Source organism: Equus przewalskii, chromosome 25 (assembly GCF_037783145.1).
Source record: "Equus przewalskii isolate Varuska chromosome 25, EquPr2, whole genome shotgun sequence".
Classification (NCBI taxonomy): domain Eukaryota; kingdom Metazoa; phylum Chordata; class Mammalia; order Perissodactyla; family Equidae; genus Equus; species Equus przewalskii.
Window position 1 is genome coordinate 34,655,205 of NC_091855.1, and position 26,918 is coordinate 34,682,122.

Below are 26,918 nucleotides of genomic sequence, written 5' to 3' on the forward strand. Positions count from 1 at the left end.
CACGGATATGGCACACTGCTTGTCAGGCCACACTGAGGTGGCATCCCACATGCTACAACTAAGAGGACCCACAACTAAAATATACAACTATGTACTGGGGGAATTTGGGGAGAAAAAGCAGGAAAAAAAAAGATTGGCAGCAATTGTTAGCTCAGGTGGCAACCTTAAAAAAAAAAAAAGAAATCATGCCAAACCTAAGATCACTAAAATTTTCAGGTATATGATTTTTACCAAATAAAATCCTAGAATCATCCTTTTAAAGCTCCTTTGAAGCACATGGTTTGAAAAAATTTTCCTGAAAAATACCTGAGGAAAAAATTGGCTATATGGTTTAATAGTACTCTGATCTAAAGTGAGAAACAGAAAATGAAGTGCTAATTGTAAACCTAACATCAGTGTGCACAATCAGGCCCCCGGTCAGCATCCTTAAGCCAAGTGTGCCTGTTACTTGAAAGGTTAAAGATTACTTCAGCATGAAAAGAATCACACTTCAAATTCTTCTAATTAAATAATGAATGGGTTTTTATTTCTCTCGTAATTTTTAAAATGTGAACATTCTGTAATTCAGCCACAGCTTTTATTTCCAGGTCACTTCTTCATTGGGTCTCAATTCCCTGTGTGGACAGAAAAAAGGAAGGAGAGGAAAAAAAGTGTAAATGAAACTTTTATGAGGGGATAAAAGGGAAAGTCCAAATAATATGAATTCAATATTTTCTGTTCTATTAAATTGACCAACTTGAAAAATTTTATATCAGATTCAACATATTCATTCTATTCTCTCATGATTTTAAACTTTTACCATCTAATTACATTTTTCAGATTAAAGAACAGCAATTTCTTAGTCTATCTTTCTATGCAAGCTATTATCCTCTCAATGAGTGCATTTAATGTTTTCTAGACCCTTTCCAGCTCATTTTATCTTTCTTGCAATCCTTTACTGTGGACCTCCTGTACAGACTGTGGCTGCTGCTCAGTTCTCCTGTCCCTTGAGCTTACTCCTACCCAGCTGCACACCCAGTGACAGACACCCTGCCTTCTAACTTTATCACAGAAGCCATCTCAGAGACACAATGGGATCAGGCAGCTACCAATTGCCTTTTGTTTTTTCCTTGAGGAAGACTGGCCCTGAGCTAAACCTGTTGCCAATCTTCCACTTTTTCCTTGAGAAAGATTGTTGCTGAGCTAACATCTGTGCCAATCTTCCTCTACTTTTTGTATGTGGGACTCTGCACAGCTAAGCTTGATGAGCAATGCGTAGGTCTGCACCCAGTATCCAAACCCAGGCCACCAAAGCAAAGTGTGCAAACTTAACCACTATGCCACCAGGCCAGCCCCACTACCAGTTGCCTTTTGATTACTCATCCATCATGTCTAAAACTCTCAAGCACTGTTGCTGAGAACACAGCACTAAGCCACTATTAGTGCCATTTATTTCCGCTACATCATGGCTTAAGTAAGACAATATATGATAACATATGTGAAAGTTCTATATAGAGTAGGCTTTGGTGAGCTGGTTTAAAACACTGTTTCTACATTGAAATGCACCCTGAATTCCAAAAAGAGGGACTTTCAAAGATCTGAAATAGCGTGTTCATAAACTGAAAATGTATTTACATTCCCAAGATAGTCAGACAGTTTTATCCAAGGATTAAACAACAAAGACTACAAAATAATATCACTTAAATCTAAGTCCCCAGGGGGGAAAATTACCCCTTCTGTTTATTTTTGGCCTATGTGATACCGAGAGGACTGCTTCCACCAGCTGGCCAGTCGTTGATTTAAAAAAATGCACAAACTAACCTTTTAAATAACACACTCTTATTCCGGAAGGCAGTCAGCTTTTCATCATTCTTTCTGTCTAGATAACATCCAACGACAAATCCCATAGGGACGAGTATGTGCACCCAGTGGTCCCGCACAAGCTGAATTAAGTTCATCATGGATGCTAAGAGAAGAAGAAATTATCAAAAACATAACTGCCTTTGAAATCTTTTTAAATTGCAATTGAAACAGGAAGATAGCCCTGAACATAAGAGAGAGATGTTAAAAGCACAATAAGCATCTTTACATATGCTTGGCATCAGAATGTAGTTTACTAAGTAAAATCTACTTGATGCAGATACAGGTGAGAATTATTAGTATAAAAATTATACTGCCCTAAAGTCAACTTATTTACTTTTATTTCTGGCTCCACCAATGATTTGATGATACAGCACAGAGAAATGGAGAGAATATAAAAATAATACCTGCAAAAGCTGAGACTTGGCACTCTCCTGTTGATTTAAAACTTTTACATGTGTAAAATGTTTCTAGAACCTCTCTCAAAGCCAAAACAAATAATACTATTTTGCCAGAGGCAGAATTCTTTAGATACAGCTATAATTATTGAAAACTAATTTTTGAAAGGAAATGAAAAGATAACAAGAAATTTTAAAAAAACACACCCATCATCAATAATGTCACAATAGAACTGAATATCAATTAAATGACTCTATAAAAGATATGGAAAGAAAGGAACTTACTTTTATAGAATGACTACTAGGTGCCAGAGCCATCATATACTTGTATATATAACGTGAAATAATTATTATTATTCTAATTTTACAAATAAGCAAACAGCTTAACCCAAATAGGTAGTCATGGGCAGCTTAATGATGGGGATATGTCCTGAGAAATGTGTCATTAGGCGATTTCGTCATTGTACGAACATCATAGAGTGCATTTACACAGACCTGGATGGTACAGCCTACTACACACCTAGGCTATATGACAGAGCCTATTGCTCCTGGGCTACAAACCTGCACAGCATGCTACTGTACTGAATACCATAGACAATTGTAACACAATGCTAAGTATTGTGTATCTAAATATATCTAAACATAGAAAAGGTACACTAAAAATATGGTATTAAAGATAAAAAATGCAGCCAGCCCTGTGGCCTAGTGGTGAAGTTTGGCATCCTCTGCTTTGGCAGCCCAGGTTCAGTTCCCGGGCATGGACCTACACCACGAGTTGGCAGCCATGCTCAGGCAGCAACCCACATACAAAACAGAGGAAGACTGGCACAGATGTTAGCTCAGGGCAAATCTTCCTCAGCAAAAAAGGGAAGATTGGCAATGGATGTTAGTTCAGAGAAAATCTTCCTCAGGGGGAAAAAAATCATTAAAAAAGATAAAAAATGGTACACCTGTATAGGGCACTTAGCATGAAGGGGGTTTGCAGGACTGGAAGTTGTTCTAGGCGAGTGAGGGGTAAGTGAGTGGAAGACCTAGGACGTCACTGCACACGACTGTAGACTTTATAAACACTGTACACTTAGGCTACACAAAATTTAGAAAAAATTACTTTTCTTTCTTCAGAAAGAAGTTAACCTTATCTTACCATAACTTTTTTACTTTATAAACTTTTAATTTTTAAAACTTTGACTCTTTTGTAGTAACACTTAAAACACACATTGTACAGCTGTACAAAAATATTTTTTCTTTATATGCTTATTCTATAAGCTTTTTTCCATTTTTAAAGTTTTTGGGTTTTTTTTTTCACTTTTTAAACTTTTTTGTTAAAAACTGAGACACAAACACACACGTGAGCCTAGGCCTACCCAGAGTCAGGATCATCATTATCACCGTCTTCCACCTCCACATCTCGTCCCACTGGAAGGTCTTCAGGGGCAATAACATGCACGGAGCTGTCATCTCCTATGATAACAATGCCTCTTCTGGAATACCTCCTGAAGGACCTGCCTGAGCCTCTTCTTGAGGAAGTGTGACTCTTTCCAGAAATATGTCCATGGTAGTTTGCTTGGGCTTTTTTTTTCCGTTACAGATTTGCTAGTAAGCAGATAATGCACCATGAACATTCCTCCCTATTAATGAAAACCTTTTGGTGTTGGGGTCCATGTTTTCAAACTTTTTAAGGAGCTTGTTGAGGTGTGCAAAGGCTGCTGCTAAACCCTTCACTGTGAATTTTCTTGGGGGTTCTTCTTCATTTTCTTCTCCTGATTTCTCCTTTTCTCTCGCCTCTTCTTCGGCTATGCATTCCTGTTCCAGTTCCGACAGCCCCTCATTAGCCAGTTCCTCAGGAACCACCTCTAGGAGCTGCTCGGTGGCATCCTCATCCGCACCCAGGCTAAAGTCATCCACCATCTCAGCCACAGCCTGGTTGACTTTGCCAACCTCCTCATCCTTGGCAAATCCTTTGAAGTCACGGACGCACCTCTTGAGTGTCTTCTTCCAGATGCAGTAGGCAACAGGAATCTTTCAGCTCCAATATAATCTTACGGCACCACCACTGAATATGCTGTCTGTTGTTGACCAAAATGTCCTTAGGAGGATATGACTGTATTAAGTGCAGAGCTGGAACTCAAACTCAGGTTTGCTCCAAAGCTCTGGATCCTTCATATTATACCTATCACAATGCCTCCCTAAGAGACCCCTCCCTCAATTGATACTTATGGTACTTAACAGCTTTTAATTTCTAAGAGTTTCCACAAGGCAGAGAAGGAGGACGAGAAGGACTGGAAGTCAGCACAGAGAAAATAAATTTGTACTCATTCAATAAAAACATAGTGATTGTCAATTTTCTGTAAAAATTTGTACCTAAAGATGAAATCAAAATATATCCATGTGCATACGAATCTAAAATGAATCACATACAAAGGCTGAGAAGACATATGACAATACTCTAGAAAGAGAATATATTACTGCCAACAAAACGCTTAGCACTGAACTATGCTAGGATTATGTATACTGGATTCCTGCCTCTTCTTCTAAGATGTCGATTCTCACACTTACACATTCTAATTCTTTATTTCTCAGACTTTAATCACTCACTGTCTAAAGGCATTGGGTTAGGAAACAGCCATGAAGTTAAAAGTGGCACCATTACTATATACTGTATTTCATAAGTTCCAGTCAGATTATTACTGATCTAGAAAATTACAGTGTAAGATGTTTAAAATAGATAATTTATAATTTAGTCATCAGGAAGTTTTAAGTTTTAGTCTATCATCTACAGCTGAAATTCTCAAACTTGACTGCACATTAAAATCACCTGGGGAGCCTTTTTGAAAATACGGACTCCTTGGGCTTCCCTGTGGGGTGGGGCTGGAAACATCTGTAGTGGCAGAACTCCCCAGCTGATTTGATGCAAGTCATTCTAGGACATATAAATGTAAACGTAACCAAGCTTACCTTCTTTGCTAGGAGGTGGTTCTCTTCGCACTGTGCTTTCCTTAAGTAACATTTGCATGTAGATCCTTAAATACTTTTTTATACACTTAAGTACTTTTTGTGATTCTGACCAAGTGCCCACCAAGTTTGCCACTTATTTTATAAACTTGAGCCAGTCAAGTATGGGAATAACAATGCCTTAATCAAGTAAGATAACGGTGATAGCACTAAACTGCAAAATACTAGACAATATAGGTCTCTGTAGAAATCCAGCGGTCATCTATTCTGCCACCTGTCCTTATTAGGCTCCTCAAATTTCTTAAGAGGTGACAGGTCTAACCCTCAGCACAGCTGTTAGATATTGTTTGTATTTAACAACAAAAAAGTACTTGCTGACTCTCAGCCCACGACTATTTTAAATAAGACCATGGCCACCTGTGGACTATAAGCCATTACTGTTGGCATTCTTCCAACAGGACCAGAAGCTCATTTCACCTGGCTCTACTCAGGGTGGTAGAAGAGATGAGACAAGCCTCTGAGGCTCTTGCTGCAAACAGGCTCTTAAAGAGACTCCAGGGTAAAGACAGCGGGACTGATAGATAAAAGGGTTTTGTACATTCAGAATCCAGAGTTGGATTCAACCTCCGTGATGAAAGCCTGATTCCATCTCTAAGAGGAAAATGACTTATCTTAGTCCCAGAGGCAGTTCACATAACCACGGTACAATCTACTACTTAGTAGACTCTAGGAGCAGCGGCACTGAACATAATTTGTCCTGTGTGTTTTACTGCGAGTGGGTGACCAGGGAGGATAAAGATTTGTAGACATAAGAACTGAGCAAGAAGGAATCTCTGGAGAATGGATAAGAAGGGGAGTGTAGACAGGCCCTCAGGTTTGTGGGCCCAAGACTATAGGGAGCTTTATATGATGGGCAAAGGGCAGCAAGGACCTGGGACAGGCTCCAATGAGACAAGCCTAGGTTTGCCCGAAGAGTGATAGCCACACGGGTGCCCATGAGGGCACTGTGCATATAATTAGTGTCTTCTTTTCATGAAGACTCTCAAGAAAAATTTTGCTTTCACTTAAGAACTGGGAGTAGCTATGGTATTCCTGGGGGGGGGGAAAAAACTAATTGTTTTTTATCCTATGGACTCAAGGAATAATGTACTGGATCACGTATCCTTTGACACCAAAATGACCCCAATTTTTTCCCACCTCTAGAAAGAGCTCTTACAGCACTCTCTGTCAGGCATGCTTGTTACTGCTTTTCATAATCACCAAATAAGAAATCCTCACGTTACTATACACGTATTAACTAACACAACGTCCTCAATGCAGTAGGTGTCTTTTTTTCAGATGAGAAAATCCAGGGACAATCAACTTGCCTTAGGTCACAGATGCAGGAAGTGGCAGCGCTAGGATTAAGACAGGCAGTCTGGCACCTTGGTCCAAGCTCTTTATTTCTGCTTGACTGTCTCTTACAGCAAGTATAGACGTAAATATTTATATTAACCTCATTCGTGGCTTTACCTTATTTTTTCCTAACATTATCTTTTCTTCAACTCATTTTTTTCCGCTTAACTTCTAAAAAGAAAACCGCATCTGCTGTGTATTTTTGTAAGTCCTTCTTAATAAACGTTGGAAAAATATAGATGACAGGACATTAAAAAAATAAATTCTACTCTCTAATTGGTCCCCACAGCACTTTATATGTATTAATCAAAAAGCGTCGATTTAATCTATAAAAAAAAACAGTGCTGGATGCATGGAGAAACTGAACCCGAGGTCTGGAACCCTGTCTTAATGACATAACACTCTAGAAACCACGCACAAATTAATACTATTTTTTTCCTTTAATTATGTTCTTAAAAAGTGCATATTTTGTGGAATGGTCGGCTCAAGATGGTTTGAGATGTAGCAGAGAGGGAAGCTAGCTTCCAATCTGACACTTGCACGAATCAGAGATGCTCGTGGAGAAGCCGCCCCTTCCCCGCTTCAGCCTGGGAGGGTGAGCACGGCCGGTCCCCTCTTCGGTCCGGCCAGGGGGCAGTCACCGGGTGATCTCCGGTTATGACAGCTTTTCCAAAAGCCGCCAGGCGCGAAACGTGAGCCCAGCCGTCCATCCGAAAGAAGCCCCTATTTTTCTTTCCCTTCCCCGTCTCCTTGGCTCGGAAGCCCTGGGCCGCTGTGCCGCTCCGGCCCCGCGGAGGCCCGGACCCCGTCCCATGCACACCCCACCGCCGGGGGCTGGCCTAGAGGGGCGCCCGCCCCGCCTGCACAACCCAGGACCCCGGACCCACCTGCGGCCTCAGCGGCAGCAACGACCCCACGACCTCGAGCAGCGGCGAGCCCAGCCAGCGGCGCCGGCGGAAGCGGCGGCCTCGGCACCTACCACTCGCCGCGCCCGGTGGCAGAGACGGGTGGCCCGGGAAATCCTCCCTCTTCTTCCTTGTGATGTTTGACTCTTCTCTTCCTATTTTAGCTTTCACGCATTATAAATTATTTTAAAATAAAGGTTCAGTCCCAGATGACGAGACTGGTCGCTGTAAGCGCCATCTCCTTCCTACAGTTTTGTCTCCCCCCCCGAAGATGGTATCACCCTGGGTCTTCCCCGCCTCCGCAGTTCGCCTCCAATTTCAAAATGGCGGCCGCCATGGAGGGGTCTCTGCTGGCGGATCGTCACGGATGCTGCTGAGCGAACGTCAGCTTTTCTCGCTCTTGAACCTGAATTCGACTAGGGGTTGGGCAGGGCAGTGGACGGCGTTGGGGGAGGCCTGACGAGGCAAGTGGGGCGGGAGAAAGGAGTGCGCCTTTGGATGGGGGAGGGAGCGTCCTCGGCCCTCGGGGAGCCTGGCTCCGACTCCCACTCGCTCTCCGCTGGGGACGTGCTCCCGGGGTGTCGGGTGCCACTGGCCTGGTCCTTCCTGGCGGAAGTGCCCGGCGTTGGAAAGAAGCGGCTTCTCCATGGGTCTCAGGCTGCCGGTGTTTGGGGGCAGTCGGGACGGTTCACTCCCGTGCTCTCCTTCCTTCCTGGCTGCCGTTTCCCTCCGCCCTTTCGGCCTCGGAGCTGGAGGAGGCAATCCGACGCCAGCTTTGCTCCGTAGCCTCCTCGCTCGGGGTCTTCCCATCGTCTCGGGTTGAGAGCTCACGAGGCTGCTAACCAGTGGGCACAGAGTAGGCGTCCTTTTTAGTTAATCGACTCCAGAGACCTTTAAGATGTTCCTCTGCTTTATCATGATCGTCTCGGCCCTCCAGCCCCCTCCGCCATCACTTCCACCATCGCTCCGTTGCACACGCTCTTCCGTAAACAGGAGGTCAGACTAGCCATCACCCGGGCAAGTCTGGCCGCCTGTGCTCAGGCGAAGCTGAGTTATCCCTCGCTCATCCCTTTTTAAAAATTTTACAGCCCCTTTCATCCTCTTAGGAAGCTGCTGCTCTCCCCAAACTGACCAGGAAGACACTTTTCGCACTTAGTGAGCTCGAGGGCCAGCCCAGATTCCTTGGTTCTCCTTTGGATTTTGCATAGTTCCCCTTAGTTGTCGTCAACGTGCCAGGTCGTTATTGATAGAGCAAGTAACTGTGATAGATCATACAGATGAAGCAGTGTTTCTCAGAATCCTTGCCCTGAAGGAATTTGGATGGTTAGGGTTCATTCCTTCTTTCCCTAGACATTTCTGTTGCTTTGAGTGCTATGCTTGGTATTGGCCGTACAAAGATGATCACTCTTCCTCTTTGCCAATACATTTAACATCCATTGGACAAATGTTCTTTGTGCCCACTTTGTGCTAGGTGAATGAATAACTGCCTGAGGATACCAAAAAAGCTTTATAAAGGAGTAAATATTTGAGCTGGGTCATGAAGGGTGAAAAGGAGTTTACTAGGCTCAGGAAAAGGTCATTCCTGGATGCAGTACAGGGATGCAGAGATGTGAGAAGTTTTGGCATACTTAGGGAGAGTGGGAAAATATATGTGCTTGGGCCTGCAGTGCAAGGGTGGTTGGTGAACCAAGAGGGAGGTTGAGATCAACTTATGAAGGACTGATTTCCAACTAGGGAGTTAACATTTTATTCATGTTAGCAGAAAGCCAGTGAGTACTTTGCTCAAGGAAGGGGCATGAGTGTATTTGTTTTTTAGGAAGGTCTCTCTGACAGCTGTATGGAAGGTCAACTTGCAGCAGGAAAACTAGATGAAAGCAAATTGCAATCATTCAGGTAAGGTCATGAGTGCCTCAACTGAGGTAGGATAGTAAAGGGTGTCAGAGAGACATTTCTGAAATGTTAAATAGGATTCAACTGGTGGCAGCCAAGTTGGTGGTAAGAAGGTGACTCCAGAGTTTTTAGTTTGGGAGACTGAATGGTTGGTGATTCCATTAAAATCAAGTTGAAGACATGTATGTAAAAATAGAATGGTGCCAACCTGCTCTTGAGAAGGGAAAGAGCTTAATGCTCTCTAGTCCGAAGCATTGATTTCAGAGTCTAGACCAGTGCTGTTACAGCAGCCACAGGCTACATGGAGCCATTGAGCACTTGAAATTGTGGTTAGATCAAATTGAGATGTGCTGTAAATATAAAATACACACTGGAGTTTGAAGACTTAGTATGAAAAACAGAATGTAAAATATGTCATTAATAATTTTTTAATAATGATTACATGTTGAAATGATAATATTTTGGGCATATTGATTTGAATAAAATATATTAAAATTAATTCCACTTTTAAAGCTTTTCCATTTGGCTCTGAGGAAATTTTAAATTACATTTGTGGCCTGCATCCTGCTTTTGTTGGACAGAGCTGTTGTAGTCTAGACTAAAGATAGAGGAATTAGGAAGGAGGTGGAGTTTGAGCTGGGCCTTGAGATGATGGTGAGCAGCAATGTGGGGGCAGCTTGCTAGCTCCCTTCAGTGTCAGTTAAGGCATTCAGGGTTTTGTTTTTTTCAAGCAGTAAGAAGCCTTTTACAGGTTTCTGAGCAAGGGATGATATGTGTAGGGGCGTTTCTGAAGATTAATCTAGCGGGAATGTTTAGGTTGAGATGAAGGGAGGAAAGACTGGCGACAGAGAAACAGACCTCAAATGTAAGGTGATGAGGCCCTGCATTAAGAAACTGGCAGCAGGAATGGAAGGTGGGTGATCCGTGTGCAGGGCATTCTGGGGGGAAAATGATCAGGAGTTGGTAATAGAGTGTTCAAGAAGAAGTAAAAGAAGGAATGAAACGTGTAGACTTCCAAACTTTGGTGACTTAGACAACAACTAAAGAATTCATGTCGTGGAGTCATAAAGCACATTTGAGGCTAAGGAAATTTAGTCTCAAAATAGAACCAGCCAAGTTCAAAGGAGGAAGTGGTCTGCCAAATACTCTCCTTTTCATCTCCCTGCTTTCTGCATCTTCTTATCTCATCAGTCGTACACACCAGCTAATTTTCCTAAAATACAGAATTACCTATATCATGTCCTCTTCTTACTGATAGTGGATCTTAAAATGTTTCTGTGTTGTCTGTAGAACTAGGTCCAAAGTTTCCAAGGCCTTTCATTGTCTGGCCCTTTTCTATGCTTTAGGCCTTTTTTTTCATTTTTTCCTTATGTGAAAGTGTGCCAGGCTAATTTTTTTATTGGTACTCTGTAAATTTTTATATTGTGCCTTTGATCATGTTATTCCTCTGTTTTGAATGCCTTTTCTCTTTGTCTCTTTCTACCCAGGTCCTACCAATCCTTAATGAATAATTTAAGATCCCACCTCTTTTATGATTCTCAATAGCATAAACTAATGTCAGTTTTAAAAATCTTATTCCCTAAACTGCATATTTCAGCCTCTGATAATAACTAATTTAGTTCATTATTATTATTGTCTCTTTTTAGCATATGTTTTATTATCTTATCCCTATTTGTTTTATGTAAGCTTAAGGTTCCTAAAATTACAAGTCTCTTTGTTAAAAAAGGACCGTATATTAGACTCCTTGCTGCTGCTCAGTGTTCATCTTAGGACAAGACGTAGAAGTTAAACTCCATAATTAAAAACAGAAGTAAATCATTATACCACGTTCATGAGACTCTTATTTATTTTTTAGATTTATAAAGAACTCTTCCTTTGAATTCATGGTGTTTCATCCTATATACGACTGAGATATCAGTAAGTAATGAATGTCTAATAAAGATATAGCTTTATTATATTATGAGCAGTTGCAATAAAAATATGTTTTCATCTGTTGAAATCTGTGGGTCTGCCTGCAAAAAAGGTTTAAAATAAACTCATTCAGTTCTATCTGCAAGATACTTTGTATTATCACTTCATAGTCTAAATAAAGACAGTAGGAGTTAAGGCAGATTTGGTTAGAAAAAGAGCTTCTCCTCAGCCAGTAATATAATGGTGATACAAGAAGCTTTTTGGCAGACAGAATTTCTTAGGTCCTTTCCAAAATTGCATTTATAAACATTTTTCATCAAGTAGAGAATCAGTATCTCAGTCCTTGTTATCCCTTACAAATAGGAACACGTTAAGTCCATGTATTTTTAATTTTAACTTATTTGCTTCAACAACTGTTTATTGACCCACCACTATGCATAAGACATGTGCTAATACAGTAAGGATACAAAAATAGATCAAGCCTAGTCCTGCACTCAGAGAGCTGTCCAAGCCAGAGGAAATGCATGCAAATGGGGAAGTGTTAATAGTGTGGTAAGGGCACTGAACCCATTGAACACTAGCCGTGCTTCACTCACTCAAGAGGCATTTATAGATCACCACTCTGTGTTAGGCACTGTGGAGGCGTTGGAATAGAACTGTGATCAAAATAGACAAGGTCTGTACTTCTGTGGAGTCCATATTCCACTGTGGGGCTTAGGAAGAGAGAAGACGATGGACAAGGCGAGTAGAGAAATAAGCTGCGAGTACGGAGAGCACGAGGTATTTTGAGGGCAATAGAATGACGTCATAGGGTGTGACTGGGGTGGGGAAGGAGTTTGGGTGGTCAGGAAACTGTCTGAGAGAATAGGTTTGAGGCCGGGAAAATATACAAAGTAGTTAGAGATCTTGGTGACAGTGGAGATAGAAGGGAATTTGAGAAGTACTGATGGATTGGATGTGGGAAACAAAAGTAAAGGAAGGACTCAAGGATGATGCCATCAGAGATCAGACGATATTTAAAGCTATGGAACTGGGTAAGATTACCTAGAAAGACAGAAGAAAAGAGGTCCTGCTGAAAAGCACTGCCGCATTTAGAGGTTAAAGAGAGAGAGAGAGGAATTAACAAAGGAGCTTGAGGAGTGGCCAGTTAGGTAGAAGGAAAACCAGACAAGGGCTGACACAGGAACAGCGAGAGGAAGGCATTTCAAGGAGGATGGAGCAGTTAATTTGACTGAATGCTGCTAGGATTTCCAGAAAATTGAGGCCAAAGAAATGTCCCTTGGCTTAAGTTGTGTAGAGGTTTGTCAGTGACCTTGATGAAAGCACTTCTAGTGATAATGGTGGAGAAAGATGCCAGATTTGGTAGTGTGCATGGGAGGTGAGAAAGTGGAGACATGTTTGTGGACAAATATTCTGAGAAATTTTGCTGTGAAAGGAGCAGAAATGATGAAGTGACTGCAGGGATTGTAGGATTAAGAGAGGGTTATTTTAAGTTGGGAAATTCTCGAGTATCTTTGTGTTCTAATAGGAATGGTACATCCATCATGCAGAGGAAAGGGGGAATGGCTGAAGAAGTTAAGCCCTCGAGGATGAGAACAGGATCCAGAGCACATATAGGAGACTGGCCTTGGATCAGAACAGGGCTATTTTTCCGTATAGTAGGAGATACAACAGTGTATATGCAAATAGGTTAATAGATATGGTATTGGAAGGTGAGAAGTTACTGTCTGATTGGTTTTATTTTCTAAATGAAGTGAGATTATCAGCTGAGAGTAGGGAGGAGAGAGGGGTGCATGATGCTTGAGCAGAGGAGAGATGTGAAATAATAGCCTCAGAGATGGAAAGTCCTAAGAAAAATCAGATTCACAGGTAGTTCTTAGTGCCTGTTTGAGATCTTTGGCCATGAATTTAAAGAGCAAACAGCATAGTTGTGTTATTGGGTTTTTCTCTTCTGGCAGCATTCAGCTGCTGGAATCGACAGAGTGAATGACTGGAGTCAGTCAGGGTTGGGATTTTGCCAGGCTAATACAAAGAAGGACTAGAGCAGCAAAAAGCTTGAGAGTGTCTGCAGAATAATCCTGATGGATCGTACATCAACGATAAGACGTGCTTGGAAACGGGAGGATCAGGAATCGTGCAAAAGTGGTCAGTGGATTAGAGATACCAGTGAGGCCAAAGGATCTTTGCATTGGGAGTACTAGAGTAAGTAAGGTGGTAGTGAGAGAGTAAGGTGCTTGAAAGTGGCACAGCTTACTGGCACTGATAAGGTCTAGGGTGTAACCATGGTGGTGGGTGGCTGAGGTGAAGATTGTTGGAGTTGAGAAAGTCAAGGAACTAAGGTCCATATCGAAGCTACTGAGAAGACGACTGAGTCAGGAACTAAAGTCCTCAATGAATGAGGTCAGATCAATGCACACCAGCAACGAGGAGGCAGCAGAGAAGACTCCTAGTGAACTAGCTGGGTGGCATGAGCCTTAGCGGGCCTAGAGTATGGAAGGGGGAAGGAGAAGATGTGATTCGGAAGCTGCAGCGAGGAGCAAGGAACACACCCCTCCTGCTTTTGAGGTACAGTAGTCCCCTCTTCTCCAGGGGGATACATTCCAAGACCGCCAGTGGATGCCTGAAACCACGGACGGTACTGAACCTTATATATACTGTGATTTTTCCTATCCGTACATATTTGAGGTGCAACCACAGATCTAGCGCAAATTCTTTTTTCCTTCACAATTTCCCGGATGGAAGATGTGTTCTTACTGTAGGTCTTGGCAACCTCAGCATATGATTTTTTTTCTTTCCTTATTAAGTCAAGAACTTTTACCTTTCACTTAAAGGAAGCACTTTATGGCTTCTCTTTGGCATATCCAAATTGCCAGTATCAGTACTCTTGCACTTTATGGCCATTATTAAGTAAAATATGGGTTATTTGAACACAAGCACTGTGATACTGTGACAGTTGATTTGATAACCGAGTTGGCTACTAAGTGACTGCTGGGTGGGGAGCACATGCAGCGTATACAGTGTGGATACACTGGACAAAGGGATGATTCACGTCTTGGGTGGGACAGCGGTGGACAGCATGAGATTTCATTGCACTGCTCAGAAGTGGCGCACAATTTAAAACTCATGAATTGTTTATTTCTGGGACTCTGCACATAATATTTTCAGACTGTGGCTGACTGTGGGTAACTGAAACCGTGGAAAGTGAAACCTTGCATAAGGGGGGACTACTGTACGGAGAGTAGAAGAGGAAAAAAAAGCTTTCAGAAGGCTGCAGGAGAAACAGTGTCATTTGAGAACAGCCAGGTTTCTGTGAAGATAAGCAGGTGAAGAACACCTTCAGAGCAGAGGTTGAAGTTGCAGGTGAGTATGATCATAGTTCCAGAGGGCAGACGAAGGATTTGGGAGGGAAAAGAGGTAGGGGATTGGGTCCAACTAGGAGATGTGCACATCAGTGACAGTGGATAACCTAGGAGTCGTGGGTTTTTTTTGGCATGACTGAGGAGAACAAGGATGGGAGATGGGGTAGGATTAGCCTCCAACAGCCTGTTATGGGAGGTGGGCAGTCAGTTTACCTTAGTTTGTTGATAGGACCTTGGGCAGATGAAGCTAGATCATCAGGTATGCAGTGACCTCACCTACGTGTGTGGTTAGCCAGGAAAGGCTATTTTATTTTAAGTCCCTAAGATCTGAAATGTTACTGTGGAGCTGTGCTTTTTTAATGAGTATTTTTATAACATCTATTTAATAGCACCTAATTCTAGATCCTAAATCCCAATAGATGTGTTCATGTTGTCTCTTCTTGAAATGTATGTAGTAGGCATCCCAACATACATTCCATCAAGTATATGTTGAGCACCTACTATGTGTCAGGTTCTCTTTTAGGAATTGCAAACATGGGATACTGTCTCTGTTTTTCAGTTGCTCACACTCTAGTGCAAGGGTTCTTAATATTATTAACTTCCTGACAAGTATGTGAATTTCTATGTGTATATTTGCTGTTTTCTGTTTTTGTTTTTGATGACTTGGGGGAGAAGGAGGAGTCCATAGCTTTTTGTCAGATTCTCGAGGGGGTCTATTTATATGAGGACCACTGGTCTAATGGGAGAGAAAGACTTGTAAACTAATAATTGTGATGCAGTGTAATCACTGCCATCATGGAGCAAATAAGGGTGGAACAAATTCACCTTGAAAGATGAGTTTGTTAATTCAGTATTCATTTATTTATTGAGGAACTTGGTCTCTATTCTAGGTAATTTGCCCGTTATTTGAAATCTGCCAACATACTTTTTAGGTATATGTTAATACGTTTTATAGACTGGGACACATGAGTGAGGAAAGGTTCATTAACTTGCCCAGAACCACACAGGAGTAGATTCACATGTGGGTCTGTCTGATCCCAAAGTCCGCTACTTTTTATTAAACCACACTGGGGAGCCACTGAAAGACTCATTGTAACCAAGAGTGTAAGATCATGTTTGCACTTTGAAACTCAGCAATGATGCAGATGGGTCTTTTTTTCTCAAAGATTGGCCCTGAGCTAACATCTGTTGCTAATTTTTTTTCCTCCTTCTCCCCGAAGCCCCCCAGTACATAGCTGTATATTCTAGCTGTAGGTCCTTCTAGTTCTGCTACGCTGCCTCAGCATGGCTTGATGAGCAGTGCTAGGTTCGCACCCAAGATCCAAACTGGGGAAACCCTGGGCTGCCGAACCGGAATGCATGAACTTAACCACTCGGCCACAGGGCCGGCCCTGGAAATGGTTCTTAATGTTTGCTTTCCATGTTTATGGAAATTCTGTACACTTAGAAATTTGATATAATTTTAGTTAATTTGTCTATTGTGTATGTTAGGTAGCGGTTTTATATTTAATTATGTTTTATTTCTTTTGAAAGAACCTTTTGGATTGTTATTGGACCAAAAAAATGACATCTATTATCAAATTAACTACCCTCTCTGGGGTCCAAGAAGAGTCTGCTCTTTGTTATCTTCTCCAAGTGGATGAGTTTAGATTTTTATTGGACTGTGGCTGGGATGAGCACTTTTCTATGGATATTATAGATTCCCTGAGAAAGTAAGTTACTTTTCATATTTCTAGACTTTTGTTAAATCAACTTCTCTTTTCTATCCCCAATACCATGTTGATGTTACACAGTGTTTGCTTTTCTGCTCTAATTTAGTGTATAGCAAAGACTTAGTTTTATTATGCCAAAGAGCCAAATAGTGACCATCTTCACTTGTAAAGTTTTGATTGACTTAGAAGTTTATTGAAATCGGCAAAATCTTGTTACTTGGCTTATGGATCTCAGTAGCAACTTTTGCACCCTAATTTTAGGAAAGAGCAAGCTTAAGTTTATAAGAATTTGAAGAGAGGAAGAACCTTCCACGTGAAAGTTCTGCGGTCAGATCACGTTAGCTCCTTTCTTTAGTTTTTTGATGCTAGACTTCGAGAATTGGTTCTCAGAATAATGACTGTAAGATACAAAAGGATCCTAATCCATCAAAGAAAAATTGTTATGTTTGCAGTATTGTGCTAATTATGAAGGGAAAGAGGACTTCGACGTTTAAAAAACTTAGAACTTGTAGCATAAAAAATTTTTTTCTACTTATTTTGTCAATGAGAGCATATGCTCCATTGATTGAAGTTCTGCTATAATAAATATGCTATCAGTCACCATGCTAAAAAGCTGAGGCAAAAATTCACAATAGATACGTGGCCATTTAAATATCCTCCACTTAACGATTTCTGAAATTCCAAGCTGAGTTCTTGAACTTAATAGTATACGAGATAGCCATTTAAAATTGGGCTATGTGTGTTGTCTACTGTTTCTCTGTCTTTTATTTTCAGTGTGTCTGGACACCATATATTTGTGTGCAACTTATAATTTTAATATTTATGCAGGACAGGGTAGTAATAATTGAAATTCATAGGTATAATTTGAGCTCTTAGTTTTGCTCTGTTACCCCAGCATAGTCCTCAATCCAGGATACTAAGAGGAATCAGAATTGGTGAATTAATTTTGAATATCCTGCCTTTACCCTTGAAAACAAGCTTTGAGAAATAGTCATTCTGATTGTGTTCTCCTAGGCACGTTCACCAGATCGATGCAGTGCTGTTGTCTCACCCTGACCCTCTCCATCTGGGCGCCCTCCCGTACGCTGTTGGGAAGTTGGGTCTGAACTGTGCTATCTATGCAACCATTCCTGTTTATAAAATGGGACAGATGTTCATGTATGATCTCTATCAGGTAACTTAAAGCAATTAAAAAAAATTTTACACTCCTGCAGTGATCATTTTTAACCTTTTATTTGTGTTATTCTTTTAGTCTCGACACAATACAGAAGATTTTACACTCTTTACATTAGATGATGTGGATGCAGCCTTTGATAAAATACAACAGTTAAAATTCTCTCAGATTGTGAATTTGAAAGGTAAAAAATGTTTCCAGTAGTAAATAATTGGACCAATGGGGCTTAACTTACTGAAAAGTACAAGGGGCGTTTGTAGTAAAAATTATAGACTCTATGGTCTGAAGAATAAATAATTAGCATTTTCTGATATGGAGCTCTGAGCTTCTCCCAAGTCATTTGGATTTTAAAATATTCCAGACTAAATACTAACAAAATGTTAACAGCTCAGGCCTTTTCACATGTAACTTGAGAGAGACTTACGTAGTGTTTACTGTGTATAATGCACAAAAGTGATGCGGCCAGACCGTCCTCCTAGGAGCTCACAGTTGGGTTGAGGCGATGAGGTAGCTCAGATGACGAAACGCGGTGGTTGAAGGAAATGAGGTGCTGTGGCAGCACAGCGTAGAAAATGACTGGGTTCTAGAATCAGACATTACGTTTATTATTTAATCAGTCTGGGAAGTCGTATGTTAAGTATATCGTTATCATCTACAGAGAGAATTTTATATTAAAGATTTTCATAAATGTGAACCCTGGCATTGAAAAACTGATACAACAATGGACTCTGAAGCTGTAGCCGGGAAGTAACAATGGTCTCAACTGGTTCGTTTGTACTTAATTTTTCTATAGGATAAATAATTCTTTACCATGAGATTTGAATTGTTGTTCTGTCAGTTTAGAGATTAGCAAAAATGGAACCACTTGACAACTGTATGTACAATATAAATATTAAAATGTGTTAGTTCATCCTAAGTAATTTAATAGTGTACTAGCTTTTAGGTCCAATCACCAGCCTTCTCAAGAATACGTAATAAAGTGACGAGAGCGTTTGCCTCCGGTGAGGGAATGGAGTAGCTAGGAGGCAGGAGAGTGAGACTTGCATTTCACTGAATGCTTTGTTACTTTTGAATTTTGTGTCATCGCATGTATTACCTGTTAAAAAATAGCTTACAAATAAATAACCCTTCTTTAGGTTGTAGAAGAAATCTGAGTATTGTCATTTCTTGTTGACATAGGTAAAGGACATGGCTTGTCTATTACGCCTCTGCCAGCTGGTCATATGATAGGTGGAACAATATGGAAAATAGTCAAAGATGGAGAAGAAGAAATTGTTTACGCAGTTGACTTCAACCACAAGAGGGAGATGTAGGTATATCGAGACGAAAGCTAAGGGAGGCGCGCTTGGTATGCTTTCATTCTTTGGAGGGAAAGTTAGAAACAAAGCAATTTATCAACCAGAAATCTTGGGCAATTTAAAAGCATCAGATAGTGAGTATTTTCAAAATTACTTAATTATTTGCATTACAAGGGGGAAGTTTGATATAAGAAATAAAAGATATTAAAATTTACATCCACTCTATAAAACAGATATCCCTCTGGAGATGTTGCAAAGGAGATTGCTTTTTGTACGTCAAATTATATTTTTATATGCTCTTGAGCTGCTATTTAAAGGAACTTTGTGGGTGGTTTTTTTTTTTTTTGTAAAGTCAGCACTTACCATCTAATGTAACTATTTTTAAAGCCAGACTCCCTTTAAAAGGGGACACAGTAGTATAATTTTAAGTACTTCATTTTATACTCACAGGATTACTGTAAAACTGTTTTGGTGTTTAGTCTCATACAGGCTTCTTTTGTTGTTTCTGTAGATTAAGTTCACAGCTGTTTTGTGTTAGATTACAGTAGCCTCAAGATCTTTTGTGTCTTATATTAAGAAATATTTAAGACTAATAAATTGAACTTTGGGCTCTTGTAATCATAGATTAATGAGGAAAGGATGGATGTTGGAGTGAATGGTAATCAATCGTTTTGGGAAAAAAGTCAGTTTGTGTCTTTTTTAAGCATATAACAAAATAAGTTTGAAGTGGATTAGAATTAAATAGAAAGTGAAACTATTGGTGAGTCTGATCTCTGAGTTGGAAAAGACTTTGTAAGCGTGAAAGCAGTGGGCCATGTTATAAAGGGAAACTTTGATAGATTTCATTATATACAGGTTCAAAATATCTGAGACAATAAACTAAATTAAAAGACCAGTAAACTAAGGAAAATATTTGCAGCAAGTTGGCTAAAGACTTACATATCTAACACCAGGTATTAATCAATCAGAAAGATACCAGTTGCAAAATGAACAAAAGTTATAAAGTCAAAAAAGAAAATTTAAGTGATAATGATCTTTTAAAATTAAATACCATTAAAAGTATTATTATTTTTTGTGAGGAAGACTGGCCCTGAGCTAACGTTGTTGGCATCTTCCTTTTTTTGGTTGAGGAAGATTGTCGCTGAGCTAACATCCATGCCAGTCTTCCTCTATTTTTTTTATGTGGGTTGCCATCACAGCATAGTTTGACAAGCAGTACTAGTCTGCGCCTGGGATCTGAACCTGCAAACCCTGGGCTGCCAAAGCAGAGCCCGTGAACTTAACCACTATGCCACGGAGCTAGCCCCCTAAAATTATTTTTAAATGGTAGCATTCTTCTGGGAAATAGTGAGTTTGTCAGTCTTTCTTGTTGAACCTTTCTGGAAAAGGGAGAGCGTCCTGGAAAAGGTTAAACCTTTTGGGAAAGCCGTTTAGTAATATAGTATATTCCAATAAATACATTTCTAGGAATGTGTCCTAAAGAAACAATCAGAAATGCAATTGAAGCTCTTTGCAAAAATATTCTTTGAGAGATTATTTATAATGGCAAAAGGGTAACCTAAATATCCATAAAGGGAAATGATCAAATAAATACAGTACAGACGCAATAGGAAGTTTCTACAATTGTTAAAAATAAGATTTAGAAAAAAGTTTTCCTGTCATGGGAGAAAAACCAGGATGTAGAACTGAGTATGTAGGAGAATACCTGGGATATCGCCTTTGTCAAATACGTGCATCTATGTATCAGAGAAATTTATTTATGTCCTTAGAAGGATGTACACTAAAATATATTGATTATTTCTGAGTGATGATACTCTGGAAGATTTTAATTTTCCTCTTTATACATTTTCTTATTAATGAGCATGTATACTTTTATAGATTGAGGAGGAAAAAACCTTATAAAAGAAGTTGCTTAATGTTTAGGTAAGCTATTGTTTATTTGAAGTGATATAAAATATTCCTCTTCGTCAACTTTGTTACAGCCACTTAAATGGATGCTCCCTGGAAATGCTAAGCAGACCCTCCCTGCTTATCACAGATTCATTTAATGCTACGTATGTGCAGCCTAGGAGGAAGCAGAGAGATGAGCAACTGCTGAGTATGTATTACAGAATGTCCTTTTTAAAGAGCTGTGAAAGTGCACGGTAGTAGGAATTACTGTTTGTTCTGTGTAACACTGGGGCAGAAGAGACTTGCTAACTCTAGTATTTTTTGAAAAGATCTTATGTCATCCTGTCGATATTTTGTACAAAAAGATGCTTTAGTTGGTTTGAATTTAACTTTTGGGGGATAGGTATAAAGATTGGCTTCTCTGCCATTCATCACATAGCTAGCCCTCCCTGGCACTCAATGGTGTGTGTCTAGGGAATGCCAAAATATGTAAAGATCTTACGTAAATCAATTAGAAAAACATATAAATTCTAGAAGAAAAATGAGCAAAGGAGATAGCTGAGGGTGCGAATGGTTCTTTGATTTTGGTGTTGGCGGTTTTACACTCTAATCTAGCAGTCTTAGTTCTAAAGAGGTGCCTCGGGGCCATCCCTGGTTTCTTCTGCTTTGACTTGAGTGGCTTTATCTTATATTCTTTTTTTAAAAGCTACATGGGATTTCACTTTTAAACATGTTTGAAACCACTGTCTTTGTCTATGCACTTAAAAAGTATAACTTGTATAGTGTGTTATGCTAACTTTAAGATGGTCTTTAATTCTTGGGGTTTTTTGTTTGTTTTTGCTAGAGTTTGGTTTCACCAAGCATTTCTAAGCAGACTTTCATCTAGAGCAAGGAAATCTATTTATAAAGATATTTTTGTTGGAAGAGGGAATGTGATCCATATTTTGTTCCATGGATGTACATACATTCAAAATATGTCTTATAAAGTGTGTGTGTGTGTGTAAATTTTGGAATTATTTATAACAAAGTTCATTGAGGTGGACAGGTGAGACCAGGCTGATCTGGAACCCCAGGCTGGTTGCATTTGGCCTTGTCACCCAGTTTTCCCAGTTTACTATACAAATCGCATTTTCTCTGTGTGTTATGATGTGAAAAGGCTTGGGAACCACTGATTTATAATTTTTCAATGAAAATAGTTGAGAGTTAATGGCATTGTTTTTCACTCTTAGGAAGATATAGTGACAGAATGAAAAGTAGTTGTAATAACCTGAATGAAATTCTTTTATTTTGTACCTGACATAGTGATTGCTTATTTATAAATTATGGTCTTTATAGTAAAAACAGGGAGATACAGTTATCTTTAATTTTGTGGCAAAGTATTATGCTGTTCTATAGGGGTTTTACATTCTTGTTTTCTAGCAAATGTCCTGGAAACACTTCGAGGTGATGGAAATGTGTTAATAGCAGTGGACACTGCAGGCAGAGTTTTGGAACTTGCTCAACTTCTTGATCAAATTTGGAGAACTAAAGATGCGGGATTGGGTGTTTACTCATTGGCCCTCCTAAATAACGTCAGTTATAATGTGGTAGAGTTTTCTAAGTCCCAGGTTTGTCTTCATGTTAATCATTTGTAATAAGGAAGTTTGCCACAGTGATTGGGCGTATGGAAAAGAGTGTCTTAATTGCCGTTTGGATTTTATTATTCTGTTGAAGAGGTTGATGATGATGATAATAATAATAATAGCTAAAAATTAACCACTTACTATTGTGTGCTTTACCTATACTATTTCATTTAGTCCGTGTGTATGCTGTGAAGTAGTTTCTGTTTTTGTCTTCATTTGACAGATTGGGCGAGTTGCTTCACCTCTAGCTCTGAGTATCCCAGGCTGTAAAATGGGGACAAAAAATATAACCTACCTCATAGGATATACATGTTAGAATTCATTTTTCTCTGCCTTTTGAATAAACTCTTTCCCTTGAAATAGCAATCTCTGGCATAATTGCATTTAGAAACTTAGACTCTGCCTTCCCAATAAGATTTAAGGTGACTTATGACTGAAACGTAATGCAGAATTGGATTTTTAGGGGTGAACGTTGGGGTGGGACGATCTAACGGAGAACAGCAACAGAAAATAGTCCGCTTGTCAAAGTGGTACAAATTTAAGCAACCAATGGGCAGAAAAGACTTACAGTAGAACTTGAACTTGACTGTTGTAGAATACACTGAAGTGATACCATAGTATTTTCTAATTACTGTCGTCTTTTCCCCCTATATTAGGTAGAATGGATGAGTGATAAATTGATGAGATGTTTTGAAGACAAAAGAAATAATCCATTCCAGTTTCGCCATCTCTCTTTATGTCATGGTCTTTCTGATTTGGCTCGAGTTCCTAGTCCAAAAGTGGTACTTGCCAGCCAACCTGACCTGGAATGTGGATTTTCAAGGGATCTCTTTATTCAGTGGTGTCAGGACCCTAAAAACTCAATCATTCTAACTTACAGAACTACTCCTGGGACTTTAGCACGTTTCCTAATTGATAATCCTTCTGAAAAAATTACAGAAATAGAGGTAAGTACTTGTATGTAAAATATCTTAAAACTGCCTAGGGGATACATTATACCTTATGTTTATAAAAATCAGTGACAAGAAATAAAACTTGAAATTGTCTCAGGATTTGTTTTTTTTGTAGGGAAGATTGGTCCTGAGCTAATATCTGAGCTGACATCTGTTGCCAGTCTTCCCCTTTTTCCTTGAGGAAGATTGTCACTGAGCTAACATTTGTGCCAGTCTTCCTCCATCTTATGTGGGATGCTGCCACAGCATGGCTTGACGAGCAGTGCTAGGTCCACGCCCGGGATCTGAAGCTGCGAACCCTGGGCTGCTGAAGTGGAGCATGTGAACTTAACCACTACCACTATGCCACCGGGCCAGCCCTGTTTCAGGGTTTTTATTAGAGCAACAGCAGAGAGCCTTTAATAGCACACATTTCAGAGTTCCTTAATTGGAAATTCCTATTCTTGAACGCTTCCATGGTATCCTCCGGAACCACACCCAGAGGGTATCCATAGACACTGTATTCTCAATCTCTCTGAAAAATTCCTCTCACATCCTTTCCTTAATTGAAATTTGGCTCTTTCCTAATGATACTCTTTTTCCAGTAGCCCTCTCAAGTTGAAGCTCTTTTTCTCTCTTTCACATTTCATATGCTTTGTGTCGGGTAGGTGTCCTTGTTCCATATTGCAGCTTTCAAGCCATTTCTCTTTCTTTTGCAGTTCATGGCATCAGACTTGACAACACACTGACCTCTCCTTGTTTCTGACACTGATCTCTTAGTCATTCTCTGTCATTCATTGGTGACTTTAGACCCTGATTTACAATTGTTCTGTCCACTTGTACTTAAGACTCCATTCTTTTTTTTTTTCTGCTTTTTTCTCCCCAAATCCCCCCAGTACATCATTGTATATTTTAGCTGTGGGTCCTTCTAGTTGTGGCATGTGAGACACCGCCTCAGCATGGCCATGTTCACACCCAAGATCCAAACCAGCGAAACTCTGGGCTACTGAAGCAGAGTGCTTGAACTTAACCACTTGGCCACGGGGCGGCCCCTCACATATTCTTTTTTTTTTTTTTTTTTTTGAGGAAGATTAGCCCTGAGCTAACATCTGCTGCCAATCCTCTTTTTGCTGAGGAAGACTGGCCCTGAGCTAACATCCATGACCATCTTCCTCTACTTTCTCTGTGGGATGCCTACCACAGCATGGCTTGACAAGCAGTGCCATGTCCGCACCCGGGATCCAAACTGGCGAACCCCAGGCTGCCGAGAAGCGCAACGTGCGCACTTAACCGCTGCGCCACTGGGCCAGCCCCTTCCCCACATATTCTTTTTTTTTTTTTTTTTATTGAGGTAATGATAGGTTACAATCTTGTGAAATTTCAGTTGTACATTAATGTTTGTCATTCGTGTTGTAGGTGCACCACTTCACCCTTTGTGCCCACCCCCCACCCCACCTTTCCCCTGGTATCCACTAAACTGTTCTTAGTCCATAATTTTAAATTCCTCATATGAGTGGAGTCATACACAGATTATCCTTCTCTTGCTGGCTTATTTCACTTAACATAATTCCCTCAAGGTCCATCCATGTTATTGCAAATGGAATGATTTTGTTCTGTTTTGCAGCTGAGTAGTATTCCATTGTATATATGTACCACATCTTCTTTATCCATTCGTCTGTTACTGGGCACTTAGGTTGCTTCCATGTCTTGGCTCTTGTAAATAATGCTGCCATAAACATTGGGGTGCACAGGACTTTTGGGATTGCTGACTTCAAGCTCTTTGGATAAATACCCAGTAGTGGGCTGGCTGGATCGTATGGTAGCTCTATTTTTAATTTTTTGAGGAATCTCCATACTGTTTTCCATAGTGGCTGCACCAGTTTGCATTCCCACCAGCAGTGTATGAGGGTTCCTTTTTCTCCGCAACCTCTCCAACATTTGTTGCTATTAGTTTTAGATATTTTTGTCATTCTAATGGGTGTAAGGTGATATCTTAGTGTAGTTTTGATTTGCATTTCCCTGATGATCAGCGATGATGAGCATCTTTTCATGTGCCTATTGGCCATCAGTATATCTTCTTTGGAGAAATGTCTGTTCATGTCTCCAGCCCATTTTTTGATTGGGTTGTTTGATGTTTTGTGGTTGAGTTGTGAGAGTTCTTTATATATTATGGATATTAAGCCTTTGTCAGATATATGACTTGCAAATATTTTTTCCCAGTTAGTGGGTTGTTTTTTTGTTTCAATCCTGTTTTCATTTGCCTTGAAGAAGCTCTTTAGTCTGATGAATTCCCATTTGTTTATTCTTTCTATTGTTTCCCTTCTCTGAGAAGGCATGGTGTCCGAAAAGCTCCTTTTAATACTGATGTCAAAGAGTGTACTGCCTACACTTTCTTCCAGAAGCCTTATGGTTTCAGGTCTCACCTTTAGGTCTTTGATCCATTTTGAGTTTATTTTGGTGAATGGTGAAAAAGAATGGTCAATTTTCATTCTTTTGCATGTGGCTTTCCAGTTTTCCCAGCACCATTTGTTGAAAAGACTTTCTTTTCTCCATTGTATGCCCTCAGCTCCTTTGTCAAAGATAAGCTGTCCATAGATGTGTGGTTTTATTTCTGGGCTTTCAATTCTGTTCCCTTGATCTGTGCACCTGTTTTTGTACCAGTACCATGCTGTTTTGATTACTGTAGCTTTGTAGTATGTTTTGAAGTCAGGGATTGTGATGCCTCCCGTTTTGTTCTTTTTTTTCAGGATTGCTTTAGAAATTCGGGGTCTTTTGTTGCCCCATATGAATTTTAGGATTCTTTGTTCTAATTCTGTAAAGAATGTCATTGGGATTCTGATTGGGATGGTGTTGAATCTGTAGATTGCTTTAGGTAGAACGGACATTTTAACTATGTTTATTCTTCCAATCCATGTACATGGGATGTCTTTCCATCTCCTTATATCGTCATCCAATTCTCTCAGAAAGGCCTTGTAATTTTCATTATATAGGTCCTTCACTTCCTTAGTTAAATTTACCCCAAGGTATTTTATTCTTTTTGTTGCGATTGTGAATGGTATTGTGTTCTTGAGTTCTTTTTCTGTTGGTTCATTACTGGAGCATAGAAATGCTACTGATTTATGCAAATTGATTTTATACCCTGCAACTTTGCTGTAGTTGTTGATTACTTCTAACAGTTTTCCAGTGGATTCTTTGGGGTTTTCTATATATAAGATCATGTCGTCTGCAAACAGCGAGAGTTTCACTTCTTCCCTCCCCATTTGGATTCCTTTTATTCCTTTTTCTTGCCTGATTGCTCTGGCCAGGACCTCCAGTACTATGTTAAATAAGAGTGGTGATAGAAGGGATTCTTGTCTCGTTCCTGTTTTCAGGGGGATGGCGTTCAGTTTTTGCCCATTGAGTATGATGTTGGCTATGGGTTTGTCGTATATGGCCTTTATTATGTTGAGGTAGTTTCCTTCTATGCCCATTTTGTTCAGAGTTTTTATCATAAATGGCTGTTGGATCTTGTCAAATGCCTTCTCTGCATCTATTGAGATGATCATGTGGTTTTTATTCCTCAGTTTGTTGATGTGGTGTATCACGTTGATTGATTTGCGGATGTTGAACCATCCCTGTGTCCCTGGTATGAATCCCACCTG

At 40.1% G+C, this 26,918-nt stretch overlaps 2 protein-coding genes across 5 annotated transcripts in view; one reads left to right on the plus strand and one right to left on the minus strand.

Moving 5' to 3' along the window:
* Positions 1 to 504: 504 nt before the first annotated feature.
* Positions 505 to 7,611, minus strand: NDUFB1 (NADH:ubiquinone oxidoreductase subunit B1). The gene is made up of 3 exons (XM_008530204.2): positions 7,472 to 7,611; positions 1,801 to 1,945; positions 505 to 614 (listed from the first exon to the last, which is right to left on the minus strand). Exons 2-3 carry the CDS (start codon positions 1,938 to 1,940, stop codon positions 578 to 580), a joined length of 177 nt encoding a protein of 58 aa, XP_008528426.1. The 5' UTR covers positions 1,941 to 1,945; positions 7,472 to 7,611; the 3' UTR covers positions 505 to 577.
* A 39-nt stretch (positions 7,612 to 7,650) lies between these two features.
* The window catches only part of CPSF2 (cleavage and polyadenylation specific factor 2), a 35,429-nt gene continuing 16,161 nt past the window's right edge, over positions 7,651 to 26,918 (plus strand). Inside the window, exons 1-10 of one of the 4 annotated variants that reach the window (XM_070594476.1) lie at positions 7,651 to 7,953; positions 11,235 to 11,296; positions 14,456 to 14,650; positions 16,183 to 16,361; positions 17,376 to 17,535; positions 17,614 to 17,719; positions 18,715 to 18,844; positions 20,816 to 20,931; positions 22,143 to 22,330; positions 23,002 to 23,292. In XM_070594476.1, coding sequence (XP_070450577.1) covers positions 16,213 to 16,361; positions 17,376 to 17,535; positions 17,614 to 17,719; positions 18,715 to 18,844; positions 20,816 to 20,931; positions 22,143 to 22,330; positions 23,002 to 23,292 — 1,140 coding nt within the window. In that variant the 5' untranslated portion in view covers positions 7,651 to 7,953; positions 11,235 to 11,296; positions 14,456 to 14,650; positions 16,183 to 16,212. Of the gene's footprint in view, positions 9,383 to 11,234; positions 11,297 to 14,455; positions 14,651 to 16,182; positions 16,362 to 17,375; positions 17,536 to 17,613; positions 17,720 to 18,714; positions 18,845 to 20,815; positions 20,932 to 22,142; positions 22,331 to 23,001; positions 23,293 to 26,918 lie in introns of all 4 variants that reach the window. The other 3 variants (XM_070594479.1, XM_070594477.1, XM_070594478.1) reach the window with 3 other exon arrangements.

Coding starts and splice junctions, on each gene's coding strand:
- NDUFB1 (XM_008530204.2), bottom strand. CDS start 1,940: ATGATGAACTTAATTCAGCTTGTGCGGGACCACTGGGTGCACATACTC. Junction 615..1,800: donor AAGAGTGTGTTATTTAAAAG/GTTAGTTTGTGC, acceptor CTGTCCACACAG/GGAATTGAGACCCAATGAAG.